At 40.9% G+C, this 24,384-nt stretch overlaps 1 protein-coding gene across 1 annotated transcript in view; it reads right to left on the bottom strand.

Moving 5' to 3' along the window:
* FGGY (FGGY carbohydrate kinase domain containing) overlaps positions 1–24,384 on the bottom strand; it is a 424,082-nt gene that overhangs the window by 344,724 nt on the left and 54,974 nt on the right. The window contains exon 5 of the mRNA XM_079698487.1: positions 10,899–10,987. Within this exon, the coding sequence (XP_079554613.1) occupies positions 10,899–10,987 (89 nt within the window). The remainder of the gene's footprint in view (positions 1–10,898; positions 10,988–24,384) is intronic.

Genomic DNA, 24,384 nt, shown 5'->3' with positions numbered 1-24,384 from the left:
CTCAACGGAGCAGATAAAGAGGGACAGTCATTGATCCCATAGTTAAGCGTTAGTGCAGGGCAGCAGCAGGACTCCCAGTCACTGGGGTTCTGTGCCTCAACTGTAGGCATGGGTGAGAAGCCATGATACGAACACTCCGTTCCCCTCCTGCCCCGACAGCCCTGGCATATTCCATTCTCTCCTGCCCTTCCTGGACTTTCAGCCTCTGAATACTGACGGGCTGTGGTCTCCTGCCATCTGCTCGTTTCTTCACGCCCACAACAGCTCTGAGACCTTTGGAGACACTCTCACACCCCCTGACTCACAGAACCCTACAGGAAGGCAAGACAAAACCCAATGGGGGAGAGAAGTTGTCCAACAGGTTATTTGGTTTCTAAATGGCCCACTGTCCACACCCCACCTATAAGCTGTTTCACTGAATTTAGCTTCACCTTAAAATGTAAAAATAAAGACTGAAGGGAAAGATAAATGAAAGTAGCACTTCCTGTGCACTACTCTGTACTACAAACTGGTTAGAGGTTTCACCCAGGGTGCTCCATTTTCTCCATAACACAAAGCCATGTAATTTTTGTCCCCCTTCAACCATAAAAGGAACCTGGGATTGAGAAGGATTAAATGACTTGCCCATGTTCACCCAGCTGATAAATGGCAGAGCAAAACTTTGAGCTAAGGAGTATTTGGCTCCAGCCCTTACGGGAATTTGAATAGTTTAAATAAATGTGTACCTACCTACTGCTAGACTAGAGAGAAGAGACCTCTTAGGTGCTCTATTAACATACATGCAAAGAATAAATGAATGAGTGAGTGAAATGAAGGAAGGAAGGAAACTACGAGCTACAGTTGTTTCAAACTATATATCACCACCCCTATGACCTGTCCTGTACTCACTCTTCTGTCACTATCATAGAAGGATTATAAATTAGTATCTGGGATAACGGTCAGTGTAACTTACTGAGAAATTACAATTTTGTGATTATCTTTTTATTTGCTCAGTATTAATTCTCGCTTTTTTTCTTTAGTAGTAAGAGAAACTCAATTTTATTCAGGTCGCAACACACCAACTAAAAGCCTATTTTATCCAGGCTCTAGCTGGGTGTGAGCATAAACCAATGACATGCAAGCAGAAGTATTATGCAGCTCTTCAAAGAAGGTTCTTTAAAGAAGGCTGACTCAGGTGTGTACGTCCTTTTTATGCAACTCCCACCTTCCTTCTTCCTGCTATATGAAATGTGGGCTGAAAAACAGAGACTCCATAAGCCATTTTGGACCATGAGGTATCTTTGAGAATGGAAGTCAGGGCTGAAGATAATGAAGTAAAACTGCCAAAACAGTTAGTGTCCTTGATGAGTTTGTGGGACTGTCAGAGTAGCCCAAAACTCTATACATCTGTATTTATTTACAGAAGAGAATGAATGCTTGTGTGTTCAAACCACTATGATTTTTAATTTTCTATTATTTCTATTACTCATCAGTGAAGAGATAAGGATAATTTTTCTTCTGTAGAGAGTGAGAGCACTCTTCTTTCCCCAAAATAAGGGTAAAGGAAATCTAATATTTACAGGTGATTTCTCAGCACTATTAAAGATACCAAAAAATAAGCTGATGCGAGAGGATGACTGAATCATTCTTCCTAGAACCTAGAAGAACGGTTTTATACCATTGTTCCAAGAAATCATCCTTCAACACAACCATAAAACAATGCATATCAAAGAGTTTTAGCATCAATCATATCAGAAATAACTGTTATTTTTTCCCCAGAACTCTTTAATTTTATGACACTACCTTCAGAATCCTTGTCAAGTTTCAACCAACTTCTGGCCAAAAGATGTTACCTCTAGGATGACCTAAATTCAATCAATTTTACTTTCATTCAATAGATTTCTAACAAAAAATCAAGTCGTTAACCACAGTGAGAATCCACTTTACAGTTATGAGGGCGACTATAATTTAAAAAAAAAAACAGGAAAATAAAAACAGGTGAAGCTGTAGAGATATTAGAATCCTCATATATTGCTGGTGGGAATGTTAAATGATGCAATTGCTATGGAAAAGTTCAGTGGGTGGGTCCTCAGAAAGCTAAACATAGGATTACCATGTGACCCAGCAATTCCACTCCTAGATATATACCCACAAGAACTGAAAGCAGAGACTCAAACAGATACTTATGCATCAATATTCACGGCAGCATTATTCATAATAGCCAAGAGGAAGAAACAACCCAATTATCCATCATGGGTCCACCAACAGATAAATGGAAAAGAAAAATGTAGCATATGCATACAATGGAATATCATTCAGCCATAATAAAGGAAGGAAATTCTTACATGTTACAACATGGATGAATCTTGAAAGCATTATGCTAAGTGAAATAAGCCAGACATATAAGATCCTACTTATATAAGGTATCTAGGTGGGAGGGAGACACAAGAGGGAGGGGATATGTGGATATATATATACATATAGCTGATTCAGTTTGTTATGCAGCAGAAACTAACACAACATTGTAAATCAATTATACTCCAATAAAGATGTTAAAAAAAATTAGTTCCATAAATTGAACAAATGTTACATTAAAAATAAAGAGATAAATTTACAAAAAAAAAGGTATCTAGAATGGGCAAATTCATAGAGATGGAAAGTAGATTAGAGGTTAACAGGGGCAGGGGAAGGCAGGAACAGGGAGTTGTTACTTAATGGTTACAGAGTTTGTGTTTGGGGTAACAAATTCTGGAAATAGGTAGTGGTAATAGCTGTTCAACACCATGAATGTAATTGATGCCACTGAATTGTACACTTAAAATGGTAAATTTTATGCTATAGATATTTTACTAAAATTCATAAAAATAATGTAATCTATCAAAAACACTGAACTATATACTTTAAATGAGTGACTTCTATAGTATGTGAATTCTCTCTCAATAAAGCTCTTTTTTTTTTTTTTAAATCAAGTCTTATCTTAGATACGCAACTGAGTGAGGTAATCAGGACCTCAAGTACTAAGGAAGGGATGTGGACTGCAGGCAAGCCACCAGAGGCAGATATTATCATGGAAGTCTACCCTTTCTTCCTCCCGTGCTGATGCCTCAGCCCTTAGGGAGGATGAGCCTGCTCCCTGCCCGCTCTCTCCACTAATGACTTTGCACCCCATCCCCTGACTTAATTTTCTCCAAGGGGGTAAGGGAAATCCTTCTGATTGTTGTGACACTGGAATATATTAAGCCATGTTTGAAGGGGTCACTGTGTTAAAGATAAGGTACTAAGTCATTCCTAGAATAACATCGAGCCCATGCCTTCACTCTCCATGCCCAGGTGCAACCAGTGTGCCCTGGCTTTAGGTAAGCACACCTCAGCAGGCTCTGCATTCATGTTGCTGACTCAGTTACTTGACTTGATGACATCTGGTTGGCATATCGGGCCTGCCTTCCTCCATATAAGAACACATACACCTGAACATGTAAGTGCTGGTTTAGCCTCACTTCTGAGCTGCATTATCCACCCAGTATACCAGAAGCTCTATACATTAAAGGTTAACAAGTATTTTCTAAGGTAATGAGGTAGGTTTTCATTCTTCATCTAGCTAATATGCTCTGTATGTAGTCTCTATCAGTCAGAACTCCAATGGCAAGGAAAAGTGAGTGGCACTTTGAACAGTTAACAATAGGGTACCTGTTAGGAATTTAAATAATGAGGATTAATGTTAATTGTCCTAAGTGTGATAACAGCACGGTGGTTACACAGGAGAAGGACAGTACTCTTGGGGCTCACACTGCAGAATTCATGAGGAAAGAAGGTGGTATCTGCAATTCATTTATAAATGCTTCAGCAAAATAAACACATGTATGCATGTCAGAGATAGAACACTTCTGAGCACAATGTAATGAAAACGTTAATTGATTAATTATAGGTCTGGGGTCCCCAACCCCTCGGGCCACGGACCGCTACTGAGCTCCGCCTCCTGTCAGATCAGCGGCGGCATTAGATTCTCAGAGGAGCGCGAACCCTACTGTGAACTGCACATGCGAGGGATCTAGGTTGAATGCTCCTTATGAGAATCTAATGCCTGGTGATCTGGGGTGGAGCTGAGGCAGTGATGCTAGTGCTGGGGAGCGGCTGTAAATACAGATTATCATCAGCAGAGAGGTTTGACTGCACAGAGACCATAATAAATCAACTGCTTGCAGACTCATATCAAAACCCTATCAGTGAGTGGCAAGTGAAAACAAGCTCAGGGCTCCCACTGATTCTGCATTATGGTGAGTTGTATAATTACTTCATTATATATTACAATGTAATAATAATAGAAATAAAGCGCACAACAAACATAATGCACTTGAATCATCCCAAAACCACCCCCCGCCAACCCCGGTCCATGGAAAAATTGTCTTCCACGAAACAGGTCCCTGATGCCAAAAAGGCTGGAGACCGCTGATGTAGGTAAAGATATGGTGTTCCATATACCATTCTCTCAACTTTTCTGTAGCTTTAAATTTTTTTCAAAAATAACACCTTGGGGAAAATAGTAAAATGAACAAACAAAAACATGAATTCTCACCAATATTTAAGAAAACACTGAAATCCAATATAAATATTAGTAGTTGACATAAATAGGCAATCAATACATGTAATACTAATAGATACAATAATTGACATTAATTGACATAAATTAATAAAACAAGTGGTTGATAAATATAAGAAAAGGTAACTGCATTTAATAATAAAAATGCACATTAAAATAAGAGATCATTTTAAGCCTAAAAACTTGGCAAAACTAACACAGACATTATACAGACATAAGATAGAATATTATACGGGTATCAAAAACATGTTTTCAGATAATATTTGATATGGGAAATACAATAATACATAGAGTAAAAAAGTAAATTGTATAAAGTAGATTTATAATTTAAAAAATGAGATACAGTAATGAGTCATTAAATAATGATACTATTTTTGAGATCCTGGAGATTATATTTGGAAAATGGCTATAGATCTGGATCAATAACCTGCCATAATCTTCTCCTGACAGATTAGCAAATAACCATAAGAAAAATAACAGAATAGTAATATCCCTTATAAACCCCACACATAGAGAACCATGAAAATCAGGAAAATAACTGCTATTTTAAAAGGACTAAAATTTTTAAAATTCTTTAAACTATTTAAAATTTTAGAATTTTAGAGAATTTAAAATTCTCTAAAATATTTAAAATTCTAAAGAACATAAATTCATCTCAAAGTAGAAAATAGAATATTTACTGACAACTTTCACAGAATTGTACATTGTAGTGGGGGGGGGAGTAATATATCATATACAAAGTGTAAGGAAAAATAAACCTGAGATTCTAGAAACTCAGCCCTGTTTCCCCATATGCCATAGAAAACTCAGAAATTCGAACATATAACTTCTAAAGCAAACTAACCAAACTGTCTCTTGTGCATAAGGAACTTGGTAATCAATTTTTTTTCGTCCAAAGCAATAAAAATAAATCAACTGAGAATAGACAAATCTTCTATAAAAATAATTCAAAATAACGTATGTAGATAACTCCATCTTTAAGGAACTGAAGCATAACTCCCTACTCCTAGTGTTGGCTGTGCATGGTGATTTCCTTCCAAAAATACAAGATAGAAAGAGGAAAGGAGTAACTTTACAGTGGAGAAACCTGACAAACAATACCTCAGCAAGATAATTAAGATCAACATCAACAGTGATGACATGCTGCTAGTATGTACCCTTGATATGATATGACATGATGAGAATGGTATTAAACAGAAAATGGCAGTGTAGTCTTCCTCCCAAAAACATACTACCCATGTCTCATCATGAGAAAAACATCAGACAAATTCCATTAGAGGGACATGCTATAATATATATGACCACGCTTCAAAACCGTCAAGGTCATCAGAAACAAACTTGAGAAACTGTCACAGCCAAGAAGAGACTAAGGAGATATGACTAAATGTATATGGTATCCTGGATAGGATCTTGGCCATTAGGTAAAAACTAAAGAAATATAATTAAGTATGGAATTTAGTTAATAATAATATATCAACATCAGTTCATCAATTGTTGACAAATGTATCACACAAACATAAGATGTTAATAATAGGGAAAACTAGGTGTCAAGTAAATGGGAACTCTCGTACTATCTTCACAACTTTTCTGTAAATCTAAAACTAGGTTTAAAATAAAGTCTATTTGAAGCTATAACTAAATTTCAAAGGACATACTTTTAGATAATTTACAGAATATTGCCAACCCTTGATAATCTAGGAGAAATTGCTCTCAGACCCCAATGTTAGAGGGAGTTCTTCTCCTGAACAGCAGTTGGGTTCTTATGTGTTCACTCAGTTAATCTTGATTATGTTCTCACCTTTTCTTTGGCCACTAGGAAGCTTGGAAACAAATCAGTTAGTAATTATGATGAACCATATAGTTTCTATGAAGCTCTTGGCTTTATCTTATTCTATTAATATTTCAATCCGTTGTGACTTTTTAATATTTTTATCACTGTTTTTATCTTCTATTATCAGTCACCTCAAATCTCTTTAGAGGGAGGATTTATACATATGAATGTGTTTTTGTCTGATTTACAACATTTTATTATTCAAATTTCTGACTTCACACTTCTCATGTTACTAAAATTCTGGACAGTTATCCACTAAAGGCTAGGACGTGGCAAATTACTAAAACGTTGAGCTTTAGTTCTTGAATTGCAAAATGGTGACACCACCACCTGTTTTAACTGATGGTTGGGAGGACTAATGGGGTTCACATTTGTTAAAAAGTTAGCACAGATATAGAGAATGCACTCAATAAATGATGATGATGATGATGATTATATAAATTATTATTTTTTAAAAATAGCAATAATTATTTTCATCAATATAATGAAAAGAATGCAGCTGATTTACAAATTAATCATAGGCCAAAGTGGTGATTTTCTCAGTGACCCAGAAAAACAAGAGTAGCTGCCATATTTTAGAAGATAAGAACAATAAATAAAGTGGGGGTGGGGAGGGGAAAGCAGGAGAAGAGAGAAAAACAGATAAGAGGAGGAGGAGGACGACTTCTTACACACTGTCACTGCCAAAAACAAGTCTGAAGGCTTAAGACAAGGTGAAATCTGATCACTTTTTTAGCCATGGCTCCACTAGAATAATAAAAAGAAAAAAAGAAAGGGAAAAAAAACACCCTCTAGCCTTTTTGGCACCCATTTCCCCAAAGCCTCCCAAAACAATCACAATAAGAGCCAGATAAACACCAAATCTGAACCTCTCCTTGGCCCAGAGGATGCCAAGTTCATGTTCCACTGTTCAGAGTTTTTTTTGGCATTCATACATTCAAACTCAGACCCTCATCTTTCTTATTCTAGAAGATGGAAAGACAATGGGGATTTTTCATTAAAAGAACTGTGAATTGTTTAAATACTATGCGCTACACATTTTATCCACAGTACCTCTAACCTTGACAGGACGGCCAGATGAGGACCTGAATTTGGGCAGGGGTGGGGGAGGGGGAGGGGGTAATTTACTCCAGCTTCTCACAGACAGTACATAGCAGAGACATTGAGCCCAGGTCAGTCTGACTACAAGGATTTCCCTCTTTCCGCTAGGCCAGAAGCTTAATGCAAAGACTCCCTGCCAAAATCGATAGAGTAAGGAAACTAAATAAAATAGCTAGGGCTTCCCTGGTGGTGCAGTGGTTAAGAATCCACCTGCTGATGTAGGGGACACGGGTTCAAGCCCTGGTCCGGAAAGATCCCACATGCTGCGGAGCAACTAAGCCCATGTGCCACAACTACTGAGCCTGCGCTCTAGAGCCCGCAAGCCACAACTACTGAAGCCTGCACGCCTAGAGCCCGTGCTCTGCAACAAGAGAAGCCACCCAATGAGAAGCCCAAGCACCACAACAAAGAGTAGCCCCCTCTCGCCACAACAAGAGAAAAGCCCGCATGCAGCAACAAAGACCCACCGCAGCCAAAAATAAATAAATAAATGTATAGAAGAATAAAATAGCTAATTCCTTCAAAAACTTTCTCAGCGCTGTGTTGGAAGTTCTTCTGTCACCTCACTCAGTCAGTCCATACAATAACCCCATGGAGTAAGTATTGTCATTACCCCAATTATATTTATAATTGAGAAAGCTCTGAGATTACTTGTTTCGCCTGATCATGCAGGTTGAAATAGAGAAGAAAGAATGAAGAGATTGAGGAAACAACAAAAAAGAAAGACAGATGTAAGAGAGAGGTGTGCCTGGGAGAGGGCAACCATCTTTACAAGAGGAACTTGGTGCCTGGTGCCCAAGGTCCACAGACTCAGCTCTCCAGGAGAGCGAAGCTGGAAGGGAAGCCTCTGAAGGTGCTGGCGAGTATGGGCAAGGGTCGGGGAGGGGACTGCAAATACATGCTCAGGAAAGTAGAATGAGTCATGAGTGTCTCAGCCAATAAAAAATGGCAGGGATGACTGGACAGTCAATAAATCATTTCTGAGCACTAGACTTTCTGCTTCCTCAGGATTTCAGATTGTCACGGGTGGGCAATGGAAGCACGTTCTGATAGGCTAACGAGAAGCTGTCCAAATCCATCCAACCTTTCAAAATACGTCCAATCCTTCACATGTATGGACCACCTTACATATTACTTTCAAGTATACACTGTTAGGCAATGTTGTCCCATCTTACCTGACCATATAACCACCTGGGGCACTTGTTAATCACACAAATTCCCAGGTATCCCATAGGGATTCTGATTCAGTAGGCTTGAAACTGGAAGCCCTGAGGATCTGGGCTTTGAATAAATGATTCGGCTGATTTCTATAATCAGGCTAGTTAGGTATCACGATCTCCATTTTATAGATAAGGAAAGTGAGATTCAAAGAAGGTAAGGCCACTCCCAAGGTCACCAAACTCTTGTGTGGCAGAATTGAGGATAAGTCATGTTGTAACTCCACAGTGGATAAGCAAAGCAATGTATCTAAATCTATCTGAGCCAGAGCTAGCTTCAAAAAGCTGGCTTCTTGGTGTCTTAATATGGCATTAGACACTCGGAAATGGGGGTGTAGACTATCTAGCACCATCAGAAAAAAACGGAGGACATCAATGAGCTGGATTGATTAACATCCAAGGAAAAAGAGAAGGAAAATCAAGGCCCTCCTCCATCTGTAGTTCTGCTTTTGAGTTCTCAAGGCTTGTGGGCCAATGGATTGTTACCGATACCCACACTAGTAGCACTGCTTTGACTCCTAGGTCCATTTGGCTAAAATAATCAAAACATTTCCTTCACTACTGAACAAAGATAGGGAAAAAAACTAGAGAAAGGTCCTTCCAGAAATAACTCTGGACAACTAATATCACACCAAAAGAGGAATGTCCCGATGAGATCTTCACCCAAACAACCCCCTCCCCATTGAGGATAACAATATAATGGTGACTAATTGCACCTTCTGGGTTAAAGTTCAGACCACTCCTCCAGAGCCCTCTCCCCAGAGAGGGATGAGTACCTGAGGTTTACTGAGGCCATTTTTTTTTTTTTGCGGTACACGGGCCTCTCACTGTTGTGGCCTCTCCCGTTGCGGAGCACAGGCTCCGGACGCGCAGGCCCAGCCGCCATGGCTCACAGGCCCAGCCACTCTGCAGCACGTGGGATCTTCCCGGGCCGGGGCATGAACCCGTGTCCCCTGCATCGGCAGGCGGACTCTCAACCACTGCGCCACCAGGGAAGCCCACTGAGGCCATTTTAATATGCATGTGAATCCCCTCCACCCTAGCATTTCATTAGTGGGAGGGGAGAATAATCAACAAGATGAATGATGTGCTTGTGAAATACATCTTCTACTATCTCCTTTCTGGAAGCCCCTGCTGCCAAATGAACTATCACACTCTCATCAACTCTCTACAAGGAAAATCCAAATCATACAAAATGAGATAGACAGAAAGAGCACGGGGAAAATGGTACTCCCATTCCCAGCTTCTCATGAGTTTAAATAAAAGGGAAAATAGGGAGGATTTAGCACTCTCTAAAAGAGATGACTTTAAGATATACCTAAATATATACATACTCATGCAGGTTTATCGGTCCTCTGGGAAATGATCCCCTTTCTCATATGCAATTCTAAATCATTTCCAAGATAAGAAGACCCCTCCCTGCCCTACTGCCCCCTCCCATTGTGCATCCCCTGAAATCTGAGGTCAAGATGACAACAGGTTTGCATGCTTTGAGAGTACATGTCCAATCTGTCCATATATATACACATCTGTGCACACATCCACTGTAGCAGCCACAATCACACTCCATGAGTATTTTTTAAAATTGTCTCTGATGTGTAGCACATAACTTATTTATAATATTTGTCATTTCTTGAGAAATACTGTTGACTTCAACATACATACTTCTACACTCTGGGATGATTCAGGTACACTGATATAAAAAGCAAAATAGCTTCATTAACACACCCGTCTAGTTAAAGTTAAAATCACCTTCCTTGAAAAACATAACTCTTGCCTTAATTTTAGGGGCCAAAAAATGTTTCTTTTATTCATCATGTAAAAAGTGCCTTTGGAAAAATAGTCACATTTCACAATGGACTATTCACGTCTCCTTTAAATGTGTCCAATTTTAATGAATGGTTTTCACCTTGGATACCCACATTCCAGGCCTCAGAGGAACAATGGTGTTTGGGCATGTGTAGTGGAGGTGGAAGATGGATTCAAGATGTTTCAAGTACGCAAAATCGCATGCAGATGTACAAACAGTACATCCAGTCAAAGCGAGTTAAGAAAGCAATATATATATATATATATATATATATATATATACATACACACACACACACACACACACACACACACACCCGAGAATGGATGAACACAAATAAAATCCAACTCGTAATTAACATACCGTGCTGTGACACCTGTTGCCTTCCACGATAAGAAGTCTGGGAGATCAAAGAAATGTCCCGCCTTATCCCAGCAAGTCTCTCTCAAGTTCTGCCAAATTAAATACATATTAGAATCAATTATGGGCTATTTTTTCTCCCCCTCTCCTCTTTCAATAATGTTTCAAAATTTTCAAAACAAAAGCATAGCCAACAATGCCCAATAAAACATCTGTTCAGGGGCTGGGAATGGTGAGTGATATAAAAGCAGTACTATACAGGAAAGAAAAATTGGCAATTATTGATCCTTCCAAAAATGACTATAATTTCCCTTTTACTCCTCTTTGCCAACCTGGAGCAGGAGGAAGTACATTCTGCAAGGGTATGCAATCCATCTTCCCAGTGAAGGGCAAGAGGATACTCTTCAAGACATATAAAAAGATTTCAAAGCTGAACAGCTGTGAAATGGGGAGAAAAACCACACTAAGAAATTACCCGATGAAATGCAATGTGTCCTGCCATGAAAAAGTCTCCCCAGGCTAACTGGTTCCAAAGGCAACAGGAATGATAGTCCCTGTCCACAAAGAATTTCCAATCTAAGCCAGAGAGAATGGTACGGAATCAAGCTATTCTTATAACTTTTTTAAACATTTGTTGCTTCCAATTTCTTCCACACTGCCAATGTGGTCAGATTATTTTTTCCTGCCACTGGGCTTTTTCCTTCCTCTGCCACCTCTGTCCAGAACACTCCTTCCTCACCCACCACCCTGCTGCTCTGCCCACTTTGGTTAACCCAATCCATCCTTCCCTGGGGAGGTCTTATAGGATCTCCTCCTCAGGTGAGGTCTGGCTGTCATATAACCCATATCACCCCACAAGTATTTGTATAATGTCCTTCTCTTCTGCTAGATTGTAAGCTCAATGACGTCAAGGACCTTGTCAGTTTTATGCACCATAATATCCCACAACTGTCTTTTCTCCTCCCCAGCACAGGACTGGACCCTTAGCTGTGAGGTAGAAATCACATGACTCCAGTCCCCCTGACACACTTAACTGGACTAGGGGTGGACATGTGCCCTAACTGGGCCAATCAGATTCCTTTTCCCAGGAATTTAGAATCAGGATCCAGATGGAGTCATTTAACTTCTGCCTTTGAGTGGAATTGGAGGTGAGATAAACTTGGAAACTGTGAAGTGGCCATTTTTTTGCCAAGGGCCTGGAGAAGTAGGACTTCATAAAGAGAAGAGCAATACAGACAGAAGCAGCAGCAAGAAAAGTTTCCTACCACCTAGGCAACTCTCCATGTCCTGGTTTCAATTATTCCCTCCCCAAGAGGCTACAACAAAAAGGAATGTATCCTAAGTACATGGGTATCTTTGGGAACCTAAAGGCAACAAGACAGAAGATCCAAAAGAGACATATTCTAGTATCTGCTATCAGGTGACACATAGCAGACATTCGATAAATATGCATTGAACAACTAGACAAACTGCTCAGTTTCACCTTCCAATCTCTCTCAGGTGAGAGGCGCTTCAGAGTTTACAAAGGGTTTCCACATGTGTTATCTCCTTAGTACAACACAAAAGTCCTGAGTGCTGTTCTATTTTATAGACATACAACTATTCTTTATCTATATTTGCCCTCAAATTCTATGAGTTCTTCCTATTTTCTCTTCCCCTATCACCACTCACTCAACACAGACATCCACGCACAGCAGAGAAACTGAGTATTAACCCAGGAACAGGGTCCCATTAAAACAATAATAACATCAAAAGGGCTCAGACGTAAAAGGCAGTGTTAAGCCCATTTTCTGTTGTTGTTGTTGGTTGTTTATTTTAAATTCCTAAGCATTTGGGTGAACGCTTACATCTCGTAAGGGCTAAACTTTCCTTTGAACACCCATACGTCTTAATGTTAAACAAAGCAACACTTAAAGTTGACTAAATATGCCAAACGTAGCTCTGAACTAGCAGTATCTTTATATGTTAATAGATCAGTCAGAAAATGGTAGCCTTTGAAACTATGAGTCAAGCTACTAGTATGTCTTCTGGGTAGTCCCCCAAATCTCTTTCCATGTGCTCTGTGGTTTCGGTGATCAGTTCTCAGGGAGAAAAGGCATCCTCCTTCTACAGACTTCAGAAATCCAAGGCCAATCAGAAATAAACCACGAAACCACTGCAGCAACGATCAGTGCTACCAGCCAAAGCCAAGCAGTCTTCCTCAACTCAGAAAATAACTGCTTCTGTTAGAGCCTGTATACAGTCATTACAGACCTTGCAAAATGAGAGCTTTCAGTCTGTAGCCACGCAGACAGCCTCTGTGGACAATGGAACCCAGGCAGAATGTCTCAGAGACAGCATCAGGCCTCTGGCCAGAAAGAGACACATCGGGGGCAGGAGGGACAAAGCAGCCTGGCGGCGCCATCTTTTCTTGAAACAACGCCAGCTTCACTGAGCAAAGCCAGAGACCCTTGCTAAAACTCTCCACAGAATGAGTGACCAGAAATGGCATCATATTAGGAGTGTGAGGCATCCTTAAAAATGCATGTGGTCCTGGGGGAGAAAACAGCAGTAGTATTCCCTGCCTTCTCCACAAAAGCAAAGTCTGCGGCTTAGCCAGCAAAGGAGAAGGGGAAAGCGTTTGCCTGGATGAGAGGGAAGCCCGATCCCTTACTTGAAGCCTCCAGAAGCCTGATCCCTTACTTGGAGATGCTGACACTACCTACGAGGTTCCCATGGTGTTCTTAGGTTGGGCTACATGATTCACAAGTGCTTAGTCATCAAATGCCAGATTGGCCAAGGGCCTATTAGACCCCGTGGATGAATTCTTAATCCAGTTCTATGAGAAAATCTCTCCTTCCCTGCCTCTCCCCAACCAGCAGAGTCCCAGCCAAGGGCCTCAATCTTACTGAATTAATTCTATCCTTGGAACCACTGGGCTTGCATCAGGCACAGCGACTGTCCTCTTAGATTCTTCCACAGCTTACAACAGTGCCCCCATGTTCCTCATCTCATTGGATTCTCAGGGTGGTTCAGAGGTTGTAGGTGATACACAACAGTCTGCACGTGAAGGATGCAGAAACTGAGGTTCGGATGACAAGGCCTTAACCCAAAGCCACATGGGGCTTCCTACTCTAAAGTGAGTGTTCCTTCCTTCCCAGGCCACAGTCACCACCCTGAGGCTCCCAGATCTAGCAGAGCTGTGGGTTTTGGCCTTTTGGAAGCATCATGATGGAAGCTATTACCATTCTTTACAGAAAGAAGAAAGACATTTTTTCTAATTTTTTTTTTTTTTTTTTTTTTTTTTTTTGCAGTACGCGGGCCTCTCACTGTTGTGGCCTCTCCCGTTGCGGAGCACAGGCTCCAGACATGCAGGCTCAGTGGCCATGGCTCACGGGCCCAGCCGCTCTGCAGCATGTGGGATCCTCCCGGACCGGGGCACGAACCCGCGTCCCCTGCATCGGCAGGCGGACTCTCAACCACTGCGCCACCAGGGAAGCCCTCTAATGTTTTATTAAACTTCAGAGATTTCACTTTCAATCCTTGGCAACTCACTTAACTTCTACATCCCTCATAACAACCTCCATGCACAAATGGTACACGGGCTAGAGCAAACACAGAGCAGGTCCCCAACACAAGCCAACTTTAGGTGCATCTCATAATGTGGGTGCTGAATCCAGTTCAAACTAGGAGCTCTCTGTGCCGAAGGAGTTAAGCCTCTCCTCCAGTTACCAAGCAACTAACAAAAAGTAGTCTTTTCAAGAAAAAAAAAAAGAAATCAGCAGTGATTGGGGTGTATGACTTGGCAATAAAGGCTTCTGCATTCCAATAACAATCCTTTGAGCTAAGCAATCCCTCAGGCTTGAAAGCCACCAAAGAGAACAAATCTCTTTTTTAATCATCTATTACTTCATAAAACCACACTCAAAGCACACACAGCTGCGGGTCTTGGCAGAGGGCGGAGGTGGAGTAAGTGTATCTGAGGTTCAAGGCCAGGCAGCAGCCACTCCACCAGCCTGGGGCAGAGAGATGGAGCTTTCTCCCTTTCCTTCTCACTGCCATGTCCAGGGAGGCAGTGAGGTCTCTGCTGGCTTCTAGATGCCAAGGGAACTTGGGGGTAAAATGAAGCAGACACTGCAATGCATGTTGGGAGACGCGAGGTTCTAGGAGCAGCATGGGAAAGGAGGGATGACCAGTTAAAAAAGGATCAACTAAGTATTTGGTTATGACTTGCAGTGGGAGTCTATCTGGACTTCCTGCTGTGTGCAGTGAATAACAGGGAAGCACAGAGCTCCCTAATTCCCTCCCAGTAAATGGTCCTGCCAGAACATCCCAAATACTCACGATGTTGTTTTCCAGCACAACGGCCCTTAAAAAAGCAAAACCTTATCCTCACTCTATATTCAAGACTGAGAATTAGGGCACAGGCTGATGGCCCAGAAAGGAGAGATGTTTCGGGAAGAAACTTAATCCTCAACTTCATTCTTTTAAAAAAAAAAAAAAAAATGATGCTGAAAACATGGACTGGGTCATAATCCCCAGACAGAAATTTCCCAGAATGAATGAAATAACTGTGTTTCATACTCCCATCCACAGAGAAAAAGACCAAACACTGGAGATATTTTAAGTCAGACAGATACGCTGAAAGGTTTGTGCTACCAGTGACATCTTTCTAAAAAATTAAAACTTACCATGACGTTTCTTTGTTTAAAATGGTTCGACAGTTCCTTGAGGCCTAGCATCACAGTTTTTCTCCTTGGCATGGCTCTCAGGACACATAAGTTAGCTCCAACTTGGCCATTATTTGTTATGACTCCTTCTTGGCTCACTGCCCATAATCCCTGTCTTCATCACTCCCCACCCTGATCTCACCTCATTTCTTTCTCTTCCCCAAACGCACCATACTCTGTCATATCTCCCTGACTCTGTTGAGGCTGATGCCTCTACTTGGATTGACTTTTCCATCTTCTCTCATGATCAGACTTCTACCTTCGATTTTCAAATGCAGCTCAAATATCACCTTTTCAGTGAATCCCTCCATCCCTTGCTGTGTCCTTATTATATATATTTACGTGCCTAAGTCCATCTCAAAATTTCAAACTCCTGGAGGGCAAAAAGCCGCTAACTCTTTTAAATGCAAAAAGTTTCAGGAGGTATAAAGAAACTTAAAGTCAAACTCTTTTAAAGTAAAATTACAATGAAGCTGTAGAAAGATGTGTGCAAAGGAAATGGTAATTAATAAGATGATGTATGATGATAATGTAATGAGCCTGATACCAAGGTTTGGTGAGTCAGCCTCATAACTTTCTCATAATATTTTTTGTGTGGCCATATATCTGCCTCTAATGAGTAATCACAAACAGGGTTCAGAGAAGGGAAAGGGCTTTGGGGCCTGGGTGGCCAAAAAAGACTTCATGGAGGATAGATTTGAGCTGAAGCCTAAAGGTCAAGCAGAATCAATATTTATGCTACTGCTGAGAATGACACCCAAAAAACAAAACTCTAAAATGACAAGGTACATCACCCCCTTTAGAGAAGGTTTTGTTTAACTGTACCTGCACAGAATTTATTTATAAAATGAAAGAATCCCATTGTATAATTTAAATTATTTAATTTTCAAGAACTGGATACATATATGCATCTTCCCCCCACACCTCCCCTAGAGCTCTACTGTTCTACAGAAAGGTAAATTTATAATCCACACTAGAGCAGATTTTCCAACCATAAAAATGTTATCATTTGCATGAAAACGGATTGTATTCTGCAAAGCTGACTTTGCCCAGGAATGTGATACACCACATGCATTAGGAAAACAAGGCTTTGGTATGTGGGCCCTAAGAATTTTGGAGTCAGGCAGACCTGAGTTTGATTACTGTCCTCACCACTTCCCAGCTGTGTAGCTTTAGGCAAATTAATTTCTCTAAGCCCCAGTTTCCTCAAACGCCACATTACTAGCATCTACCTCAAAGGACGTTGGGAGGGTTAAATGAAATAATGTGGAGTGCCGGATGAGTCAACGGATTTCACTCTAATTACTACTGCAGAGCTTCACGTGTTTCAAAGCGCTTTGACATGCATGATCTCATCTGACCTGTATAAATTCTTTAAGGCAAAGAATAGGGGAAAGGTAAGAAATTATAAACCTCACCTTTCAGGTTAAGAAAGTAAAACCCAGAAAGGGATCACAACTGTCCCAAGGTTACACAACACATAGGTGGAAAGACAGACTAAAATGTAGATCTCTAGTGCCCAGCCCAGTGCTAGTTCAGGGGTCTGCCTCCCTAAAGCACAATAAAATGCAGAAGGAGGAAAGAAGGATGCCATGGTAACCTAGATAACACAGTTCCTAGTGGGCGGTGGAAGGGAGGGTTCTAAGAGAAGAGAGGGCTTTGGACTGGGTAAGGTCTTGGAACAGAGGTGAAATAAAATGGGAGACTTCGACAGAGAAGTGAGGAGGTCTTCCTTACCACTTCCGTCTCTTGGATCCCTTCATGCCCTTCTCATCACTGCTATTCTATCTCCTTCCTGAGCTCCTTTTCCTTAGTTTCCCTTTAAATGCAGATAGATGTTCTTGACTCATCCTAATGCTCTTCTCACTTTTCACATGCTTCCTGGACAATTTTAATTATTCCCAAGGTTCCAACCAACTACTAGTTGAGTAACATGAATGACCTCAAAATCTAAACTCTCCTGAGACACGTCTTCTGGATGCGCCACTGCACCTCTAACTCGACACGTCCATAATAGCATCTGTTATTTTCCCCAAATGTTTTCCTCCTGCTTGGTTTTCTATGTCAGGGGATCCAGTTACCCTAGGAGTCATCTTCTCCTTCTCTCTCATTGCTTACATCCCATCATCCTTCTAATTTAAACTCCCAATTAATCCATGAAGAGGTTCCCACCTATTCACCCCCCTGTATTAGTCAGGGTTCTCCAAGGAAATAGAACCAATAGGAGACTACGTATATATATCTTATGTAATATATATATATATATACCTTATATATAAAATATATATCTTATAATATGTATATCTTATGTATCCTATATATATATCTCCTTCATATATATGACATCTGTGTACATTTGTATATTTCTTCATATATGTATATTTATTATCAGGATTGGCTCACACGATTATAGAAGCTGAGAAGTCCCAAGATCTGCAGTTGGAGACCCAGGGGTTCCAATCTGAGTCCAAAGGCCTGAGAACCAGGAGAACTGATGGCGTAATTTCTAGTCCAAAGGCCAACAGGCTCAAGACCCAAGAAGAGCCAAGGTTTCAGTCAAAGACAGGAAAAGACCAATTTCCAGCTCAAGGCAGTCAGGTAGGAGGAGTTCCCTCTTTCTCAGCCTTTTTATTCTATTCAGGTCTTCAATTGATCAGATGGGGCTCACCCACATTAGGGAGGAGAATCTGCTTTACTCAGCTGACCAATTCAAATATTAATCTCATCCAGATACACCCTCACAGACACACTCAGAATAATGTTTGAACAAGTGTCATCCTGTGGCCCAGTCAAGTTGACACATAAAATTACCCATCACACCACATCTTCACTATCCTATTTTCAGTCCATCACATTCAGTCACCTGGATTATTGCTATCCTATCTACGGTATACCACAAAAGTGGCCAGAATTCTCCCCAACCCTGTAGTCATGCCCTTTGCTGTATGACTCTGTAGTTCCTCGCATTAAGAGGTGAATCTAGAGAAATGCAAATCAAAACTACAATGAGGTGTCACCTCACACCAGTCAGAATGGCCATCATCAAAAACTCTACAAATAACAAAGGCTGGAGAGGGTGTGGAGAAAAGGGAACCCTCCTACACTGTTGGTGAGAATGTAAGTTGGTGCACCCACTATGGAAAACAGTATGGAGGTTCCTCAGAAAACTAAAAATAGAATTACCATATGATCCAGCAATCCCACTCCTGGGCATATATCCAGAAAAAACTATAATTCAAAAAGATACATGCACCCCTATGTTCATAACAGCTCTATTCACAACAGCCAAGACATGGCAAGCAACCTAAATATTCATCGACAGATGAATGGATAAAGAAGATGTGGTACACATATACAATAGAATACTACTCAGCCTTAAAAAAAAAAAGAACTAAATAATGCCATTTGCAGCAACATGGATGCAACTAGAGATTATCACACTAAGTGAAGTAAGTCAGAAAGAGAAAGACAAATACCATATAATATCACTTATACGTGGAAACTAAAATACGACACAAATGAACCTATCTATAAAACAGAAACAGACTCGCAGACATAGAGAACAGACTTGTGGTTGCCAAAGGGGGAGGAGGTTGAAGGAGGGCTGGAGTGGGAGTTTGGGGTTAGCGGATGCAAACTATTTTATACAGAATGGATAAACAACAAGGTCCTACTGTATAGCACAGAGAACTATATTCAATATCCTATGATAAACCATAATGAAAAAGAATATAAAAAAAGAATGATATATATATATATATATTTATGTATAACTGAATCACGTTGCTGTACAACAGAATTTAACACAACATTGTAAATCAACTATACTTCAATTAAAAAAAAAAAAAAAGAGGTGAATCTGTTTCTCCACCACTTGAATTGGGGCTGGGCTTAGGACCTGGCTTGACCAATGCAATGAAGCAGAAACACCACTGTGCTACTTCTGAACTGAGCTCTTGAAGACCTTGCTCTTGTCTTCTTGGAATGTAGAGCTGCCACATGAGACAGCTCAGGCTGACCTGCTGGAGGATGAGAGGACACGTGGAGCAAAAACCAACCGTCCTGGCCAAGGCTCCACACATTCAAGAGAGCCGAACAGAGCTAAGATCAGGAAACCCAGCAGCCCTCCGGAGACTCCTGAACACATTCAGCAGAGACAAGAAAATCCATTTAGCTTAGCTCATCCCTAATCAGTAACCTGCGTAATTACGAGGTAAATAAATGGTTGCTTTTTCACTCCATCAAGTGTTGAGGTGGTCTGTCACCACCCTAACTGATACAGCCTCTTTCAAATTTTAACCCCCTCAATTCCCACCCTCTACACAGCCAGTTAGAATGTAATGGCCTATGTAAAATGAATATTTGACTATATAAATCATTCATTCATTTCTTCATTATTTACTTGGTATCCTCTACATGTCAGGTACCGTGCTCAGTGCAAGGGAAATGAGAGCAAACAACAGACACAGCCCCACCCACAGGGAGCTTTCAATCTAGTACCCTTTGCACCCTTCAAAGTTTTCTACTACCTTTGGAGCTAAAGATTAAATTTATTAATGTGGCATGTACAAACCATGTCTTACTTGCCAGCTTCGTCTCTGATAGATCTGAGATACTGCACTAAAATCATGTACATTGTCCTTTTTCTCACCATTACATCTTTATTCATAGTGTTCCTTATCTGGATACCCTCCCTCTCTCACCTGGCCAACATGTGCTCATCATTTAGGACTCAAGTGTTACACACTCCATGACATCTTCTCTGATTCCCCTAAGCTGAGTAGGGTGTTCCGTGCTATGCCCCCATAATACTCAGTGAATAGCCCCATTCATAGCACTTCCCATCATCTGTTCACATGTCTATCTCTCTCCCTAAACTGAAATCTCTATGAGTCAGGGACTGTGTTTTTGTTCAGTCTCTCTGTTCCTAGGACCTCGCATTGTATCTGATCTATAGATGATGAGTAACATTAGGTGAATGAATGAACAAATAAATGAATGAACAGAGATGTGCAAGCTAAATAGTTTATGTAAATGGAAATAAGAAATGAATGGATAAGTGAATGAGATTGTGAATAAGGACTGTCCCAGTTTCTCTTTTCTCATTCAAGTTAATGGCTTTTCACCATCTGTCTTAGGGGCAGAGACATATCCTAGCCAAGCCAGACTGCCAGGAAGATAAATTTCTCTTCTTAGGGTGAGCAGGTCCTTTGGAGAAGTTTCATTTTAATTGGAAAATGGATTCATTCACTTCCTGGCTGGGACTCCTGCGTCAGTGCAGCACCAGGCTGAATGGCTGCCAAGCGTACTGGAGAGGGGGCTGAGGTGGGAAAAGTGCTCCATCAAATGTTGAGTGCTCTGGGACATTTGAGGACAACCTGGTGTCCAGTCCAGGCTGGCTCCCAGTGGTGGCCCTCTTCTTTCTTTCCCCAATTTCCTTCAACCCAAACTTTGCTTACCCCCAACACATAAAGGATGGGTGTACTTTACGGTTCCATTTGGCACTTCTCGGGGGCTCATCTGGAGATGTATATATGTGTATATATATCTCCTTCTTTATTTATACCACTGTCATTTCCTGCAGGGCACAGACAAGGTCCATGACTGAGAAATCCCTTCACTATTCAACTAGTAGAAGAGCAGAACTTCATAAACCCTTCTGTATGATGGATGTGTAACAGTCCAATGTCACAGAAAACATCCCTTTCTAAGGAACACTTCTGCATCTTTTGTGAAGGGTCCTTGTATAGGGCACTGAACACTGTAAGGTTTTTGTGACCTGGCTCCAGGCTTCTATTTAGCCTCACCTCTCAACACCTTTGCGTTTCAGCACCCCTCCCCTCCCCTGTCCGATTCCTCAAACTGACTGATGCAATAGTAGTTCTAGTAACACAACGTGCTACTCTACACCGAGGTGCCTTTGCACACTCCACTGCCTCTTCTCCAGAGCCAGACTGCAAGGGTGCATATCCTGGCTCTAATACGTCACAGCTGTGTGACCTTCAGAAAGCAACTGAACTACTCTTCACTTCTACTTCCCTGTCCTATGAGAATTACAGAGGACAACAGTACTACCTTCACCACAGAGCTGTTGAGAGAACAACGAGCAAGTGTATGTGAAGTGTGCAGAACACCATCTGGCTCAGAGTAAGCACGTCTTAAATGATTGTTCTTATTAGTTAGAATGTCAGTCCCGCCACGTTTCCATCTTCATGAAGGAGCCGGGGCTTTGGAGACTGACACACTTCAGTACAAACCTTGGTTCTCCTAAGGGAACCCTCCTATACTGTTGGTGGGTATGTAAACTGGTACAGCCACTATGGAAAACAGTATGGAGGTTCCTTAAAAAAACTAAAAATAGAGTTACCGTGTGATCCAACAATCCCACTCCTGGTCATACATCCAAATGAAACTATAATTCACGTCATACATTTTATCCATTTAAAGTGTACAATTAAATGGTTTTTAGTATATTCACCAAGTTGTGCAACCATCACCATGATTTTAGTACATACTCATCACCTTAAAAGAAATCTGTTACTCATTTCCCCTCACTCCAACAGTCCTTAATCTACTAATCTTTCTATCTCTGTGGATTTGCCTATTCTGGACATTTCATGTAAATGGAAAAAGTGGTATTTTGGTGACCAGCTTCTTTCCCTTAGCATAACGTTTCCAAGGTGTGTTTGTGATGGTTTTACTGCTTTTACCATGAGCATCATACCTGCTTGGAGAGAAAAAACAAACAAACAAAAACCAAAAAGATACATGCACCCCTATGTTCCCAGCAGCACTATTCACAATAGCCAAGACATGGAAACAACCTAAATGTCCATCAAAAGATGAATATATAAAGAAGATGTGGAACACATATACAATAGAATATTACTCAGCCATGAAAAAATGAAATGATGCCACTTGCAGCAACATGGATGGACCTAGAGATTATCACACTAAGTGAAGTAAGTCAAAGAACGACAAATACCATATGATATCACTTATATGTGGATCTAAAATATGACACAAATGAACTTATCTACAAAACAAACAGACTCACAGATACAGAAAACAGACTTGTGGTTGCCAAAGGAGAGGGGGCGGAAGAGGGATAGCTGGGGAGTTTGGGATTAGCAGAGGCAAACTATCATACAGAGGATGGATAAACAAGAGCCTACTGTATAGCACCGGGAACTATATTCAATGTCCTGTGATAAACCATAATGGAAAAGAATATGAAAAAGAATGTATATATGTGTATGTGTATATATGTGTGTGTGTGTGTGTGTGTGTGTATGTATAACTGAATCACTATGCAGTACAGCAGAAATTAACCCAAAATTGTAAAGCAAATAAATTTTTAAAAATAATAAAATTAAAAAAAAAAAACACCTTGGTTCTCCTACTTGGTAATTACATTACTCCTGGCCAGTAGTCACCTAATATCTCTGGGTTTCCCTTTGTTCACTGACAGCAATGTTTAACTCATTATATTGATAGTAGGATTCAATTCAGTGAGGTTATGCATGTTACAATGCTCATCCTGGCACATCCCCAGTAAATGTTAGTTTCCCCCACAATCCTTACTCTTCTCAAATTATATGGGGCCTATCCATCTTCCCTATTAGACTCTTAGGTCCTTTTAAGGAAGGACCATAATTAACTCACCTGTAGCCCTACAGTTAACATGAAATAACTATTTCTTAAATGCAATACTTATTGACCAGGCAATAATTTGTCTATCAGTCCTGGTTTGTGGCCATGTGTGTGCTACATATGAAGGTAACCATAGATGAAAGGCAGGAATATACTGGTCCTAATCCTCAGGTTGCTTACTGAGGTATAGCAAAGAGTCTGCATAGGAAACACCCAGCCACGATACAGAAGTAGGACAGAATAATTCAAGTTTGAGAATATCTGATTTATAAACTAAGGATGCTGCATGGTCATGAAAGAAAGGCACTGTTGTGGGCAGGCAGCAGAAGAAACGTATTACTTGGGAGGTAGTGTCTGACCTTGCTGTGGAGGGAAGGCAAAGACTAAGGAAGATGGGATGGAGGGCAGTCCAGCTGGGGCAACGGCCCTGAACAAAAGTGCAGGAAGAAGCAGCACCTGCATCCCTGGCCATGGAAAAGGAGCCCTGAGAATGTCAGCCTGAGAGATGTGCGCTGAAGTGGAGTAGGAAGCAAATCTGAATTCATTAGACAGGCCACAAGAGAATGGGGGAACCTTGAGGTCTGAGCAGGGGGTGATTTGTGACTCTAGTTTTAGGAAGGTTAGGACAGAAAAAACATGGTGGGAAGTCTGGAGGGGAGAAGAGGTGGAAGGCAGGAGGACCAGTTTCCATACACATTTCTGACGAAGAAAGAGACAGAACAGAGGAAAAGGAACAAAGAAAGGAAAAGGGAGGCAAAAGAGAAGATGAGCGAGAAAGAAAATGAAACAAAGATTAAGTAGAAGAGAGAAGTGGTGAAGGAATGAGAAGAAAAAGACAAAAGCAAAAGATGAACAGAGAGAGAAAGGGAAGATGGGGTGAAGAGAAAGAATAGTTTAAACATGAGAAGGGAATAAAGTGAGAATGACAGAAAAAGAAAAAAATGAAAAAGACGTGTGGAAAACAAGAGCAGAACCATGACAACGTCCCGACAATGAGACATAACGTGGAGAAGGAAGGGCAGAAGGCAGAGCCCCGCTCGCCGTCTGCAGCCAGCCTCTCCTCTGGGTGAATGAAGTCATGGCTGATGTCACCACCTCTGTCTGAGTCACACACCCACCAAAGAGAA

The sequence above is a fragment of the Hyperoodon ampullatus genome, assembly GCF_949752795.1.
Source record: "Hyperoodon ampullatus genome assembly, chromosome: 2".
Lineage (NCBI taxonomy): Eukaryota > Metazoa > Chordata > Mammalia > Artiodactyla > Ziphiidae > Hyperoodon > Hyperoodon ampullatus.
The sequence above is the reverse complement of the archived record's forward strand: the minus strand, read 5'-3'. Positions and strand labels throughout refer to the sequence as shown.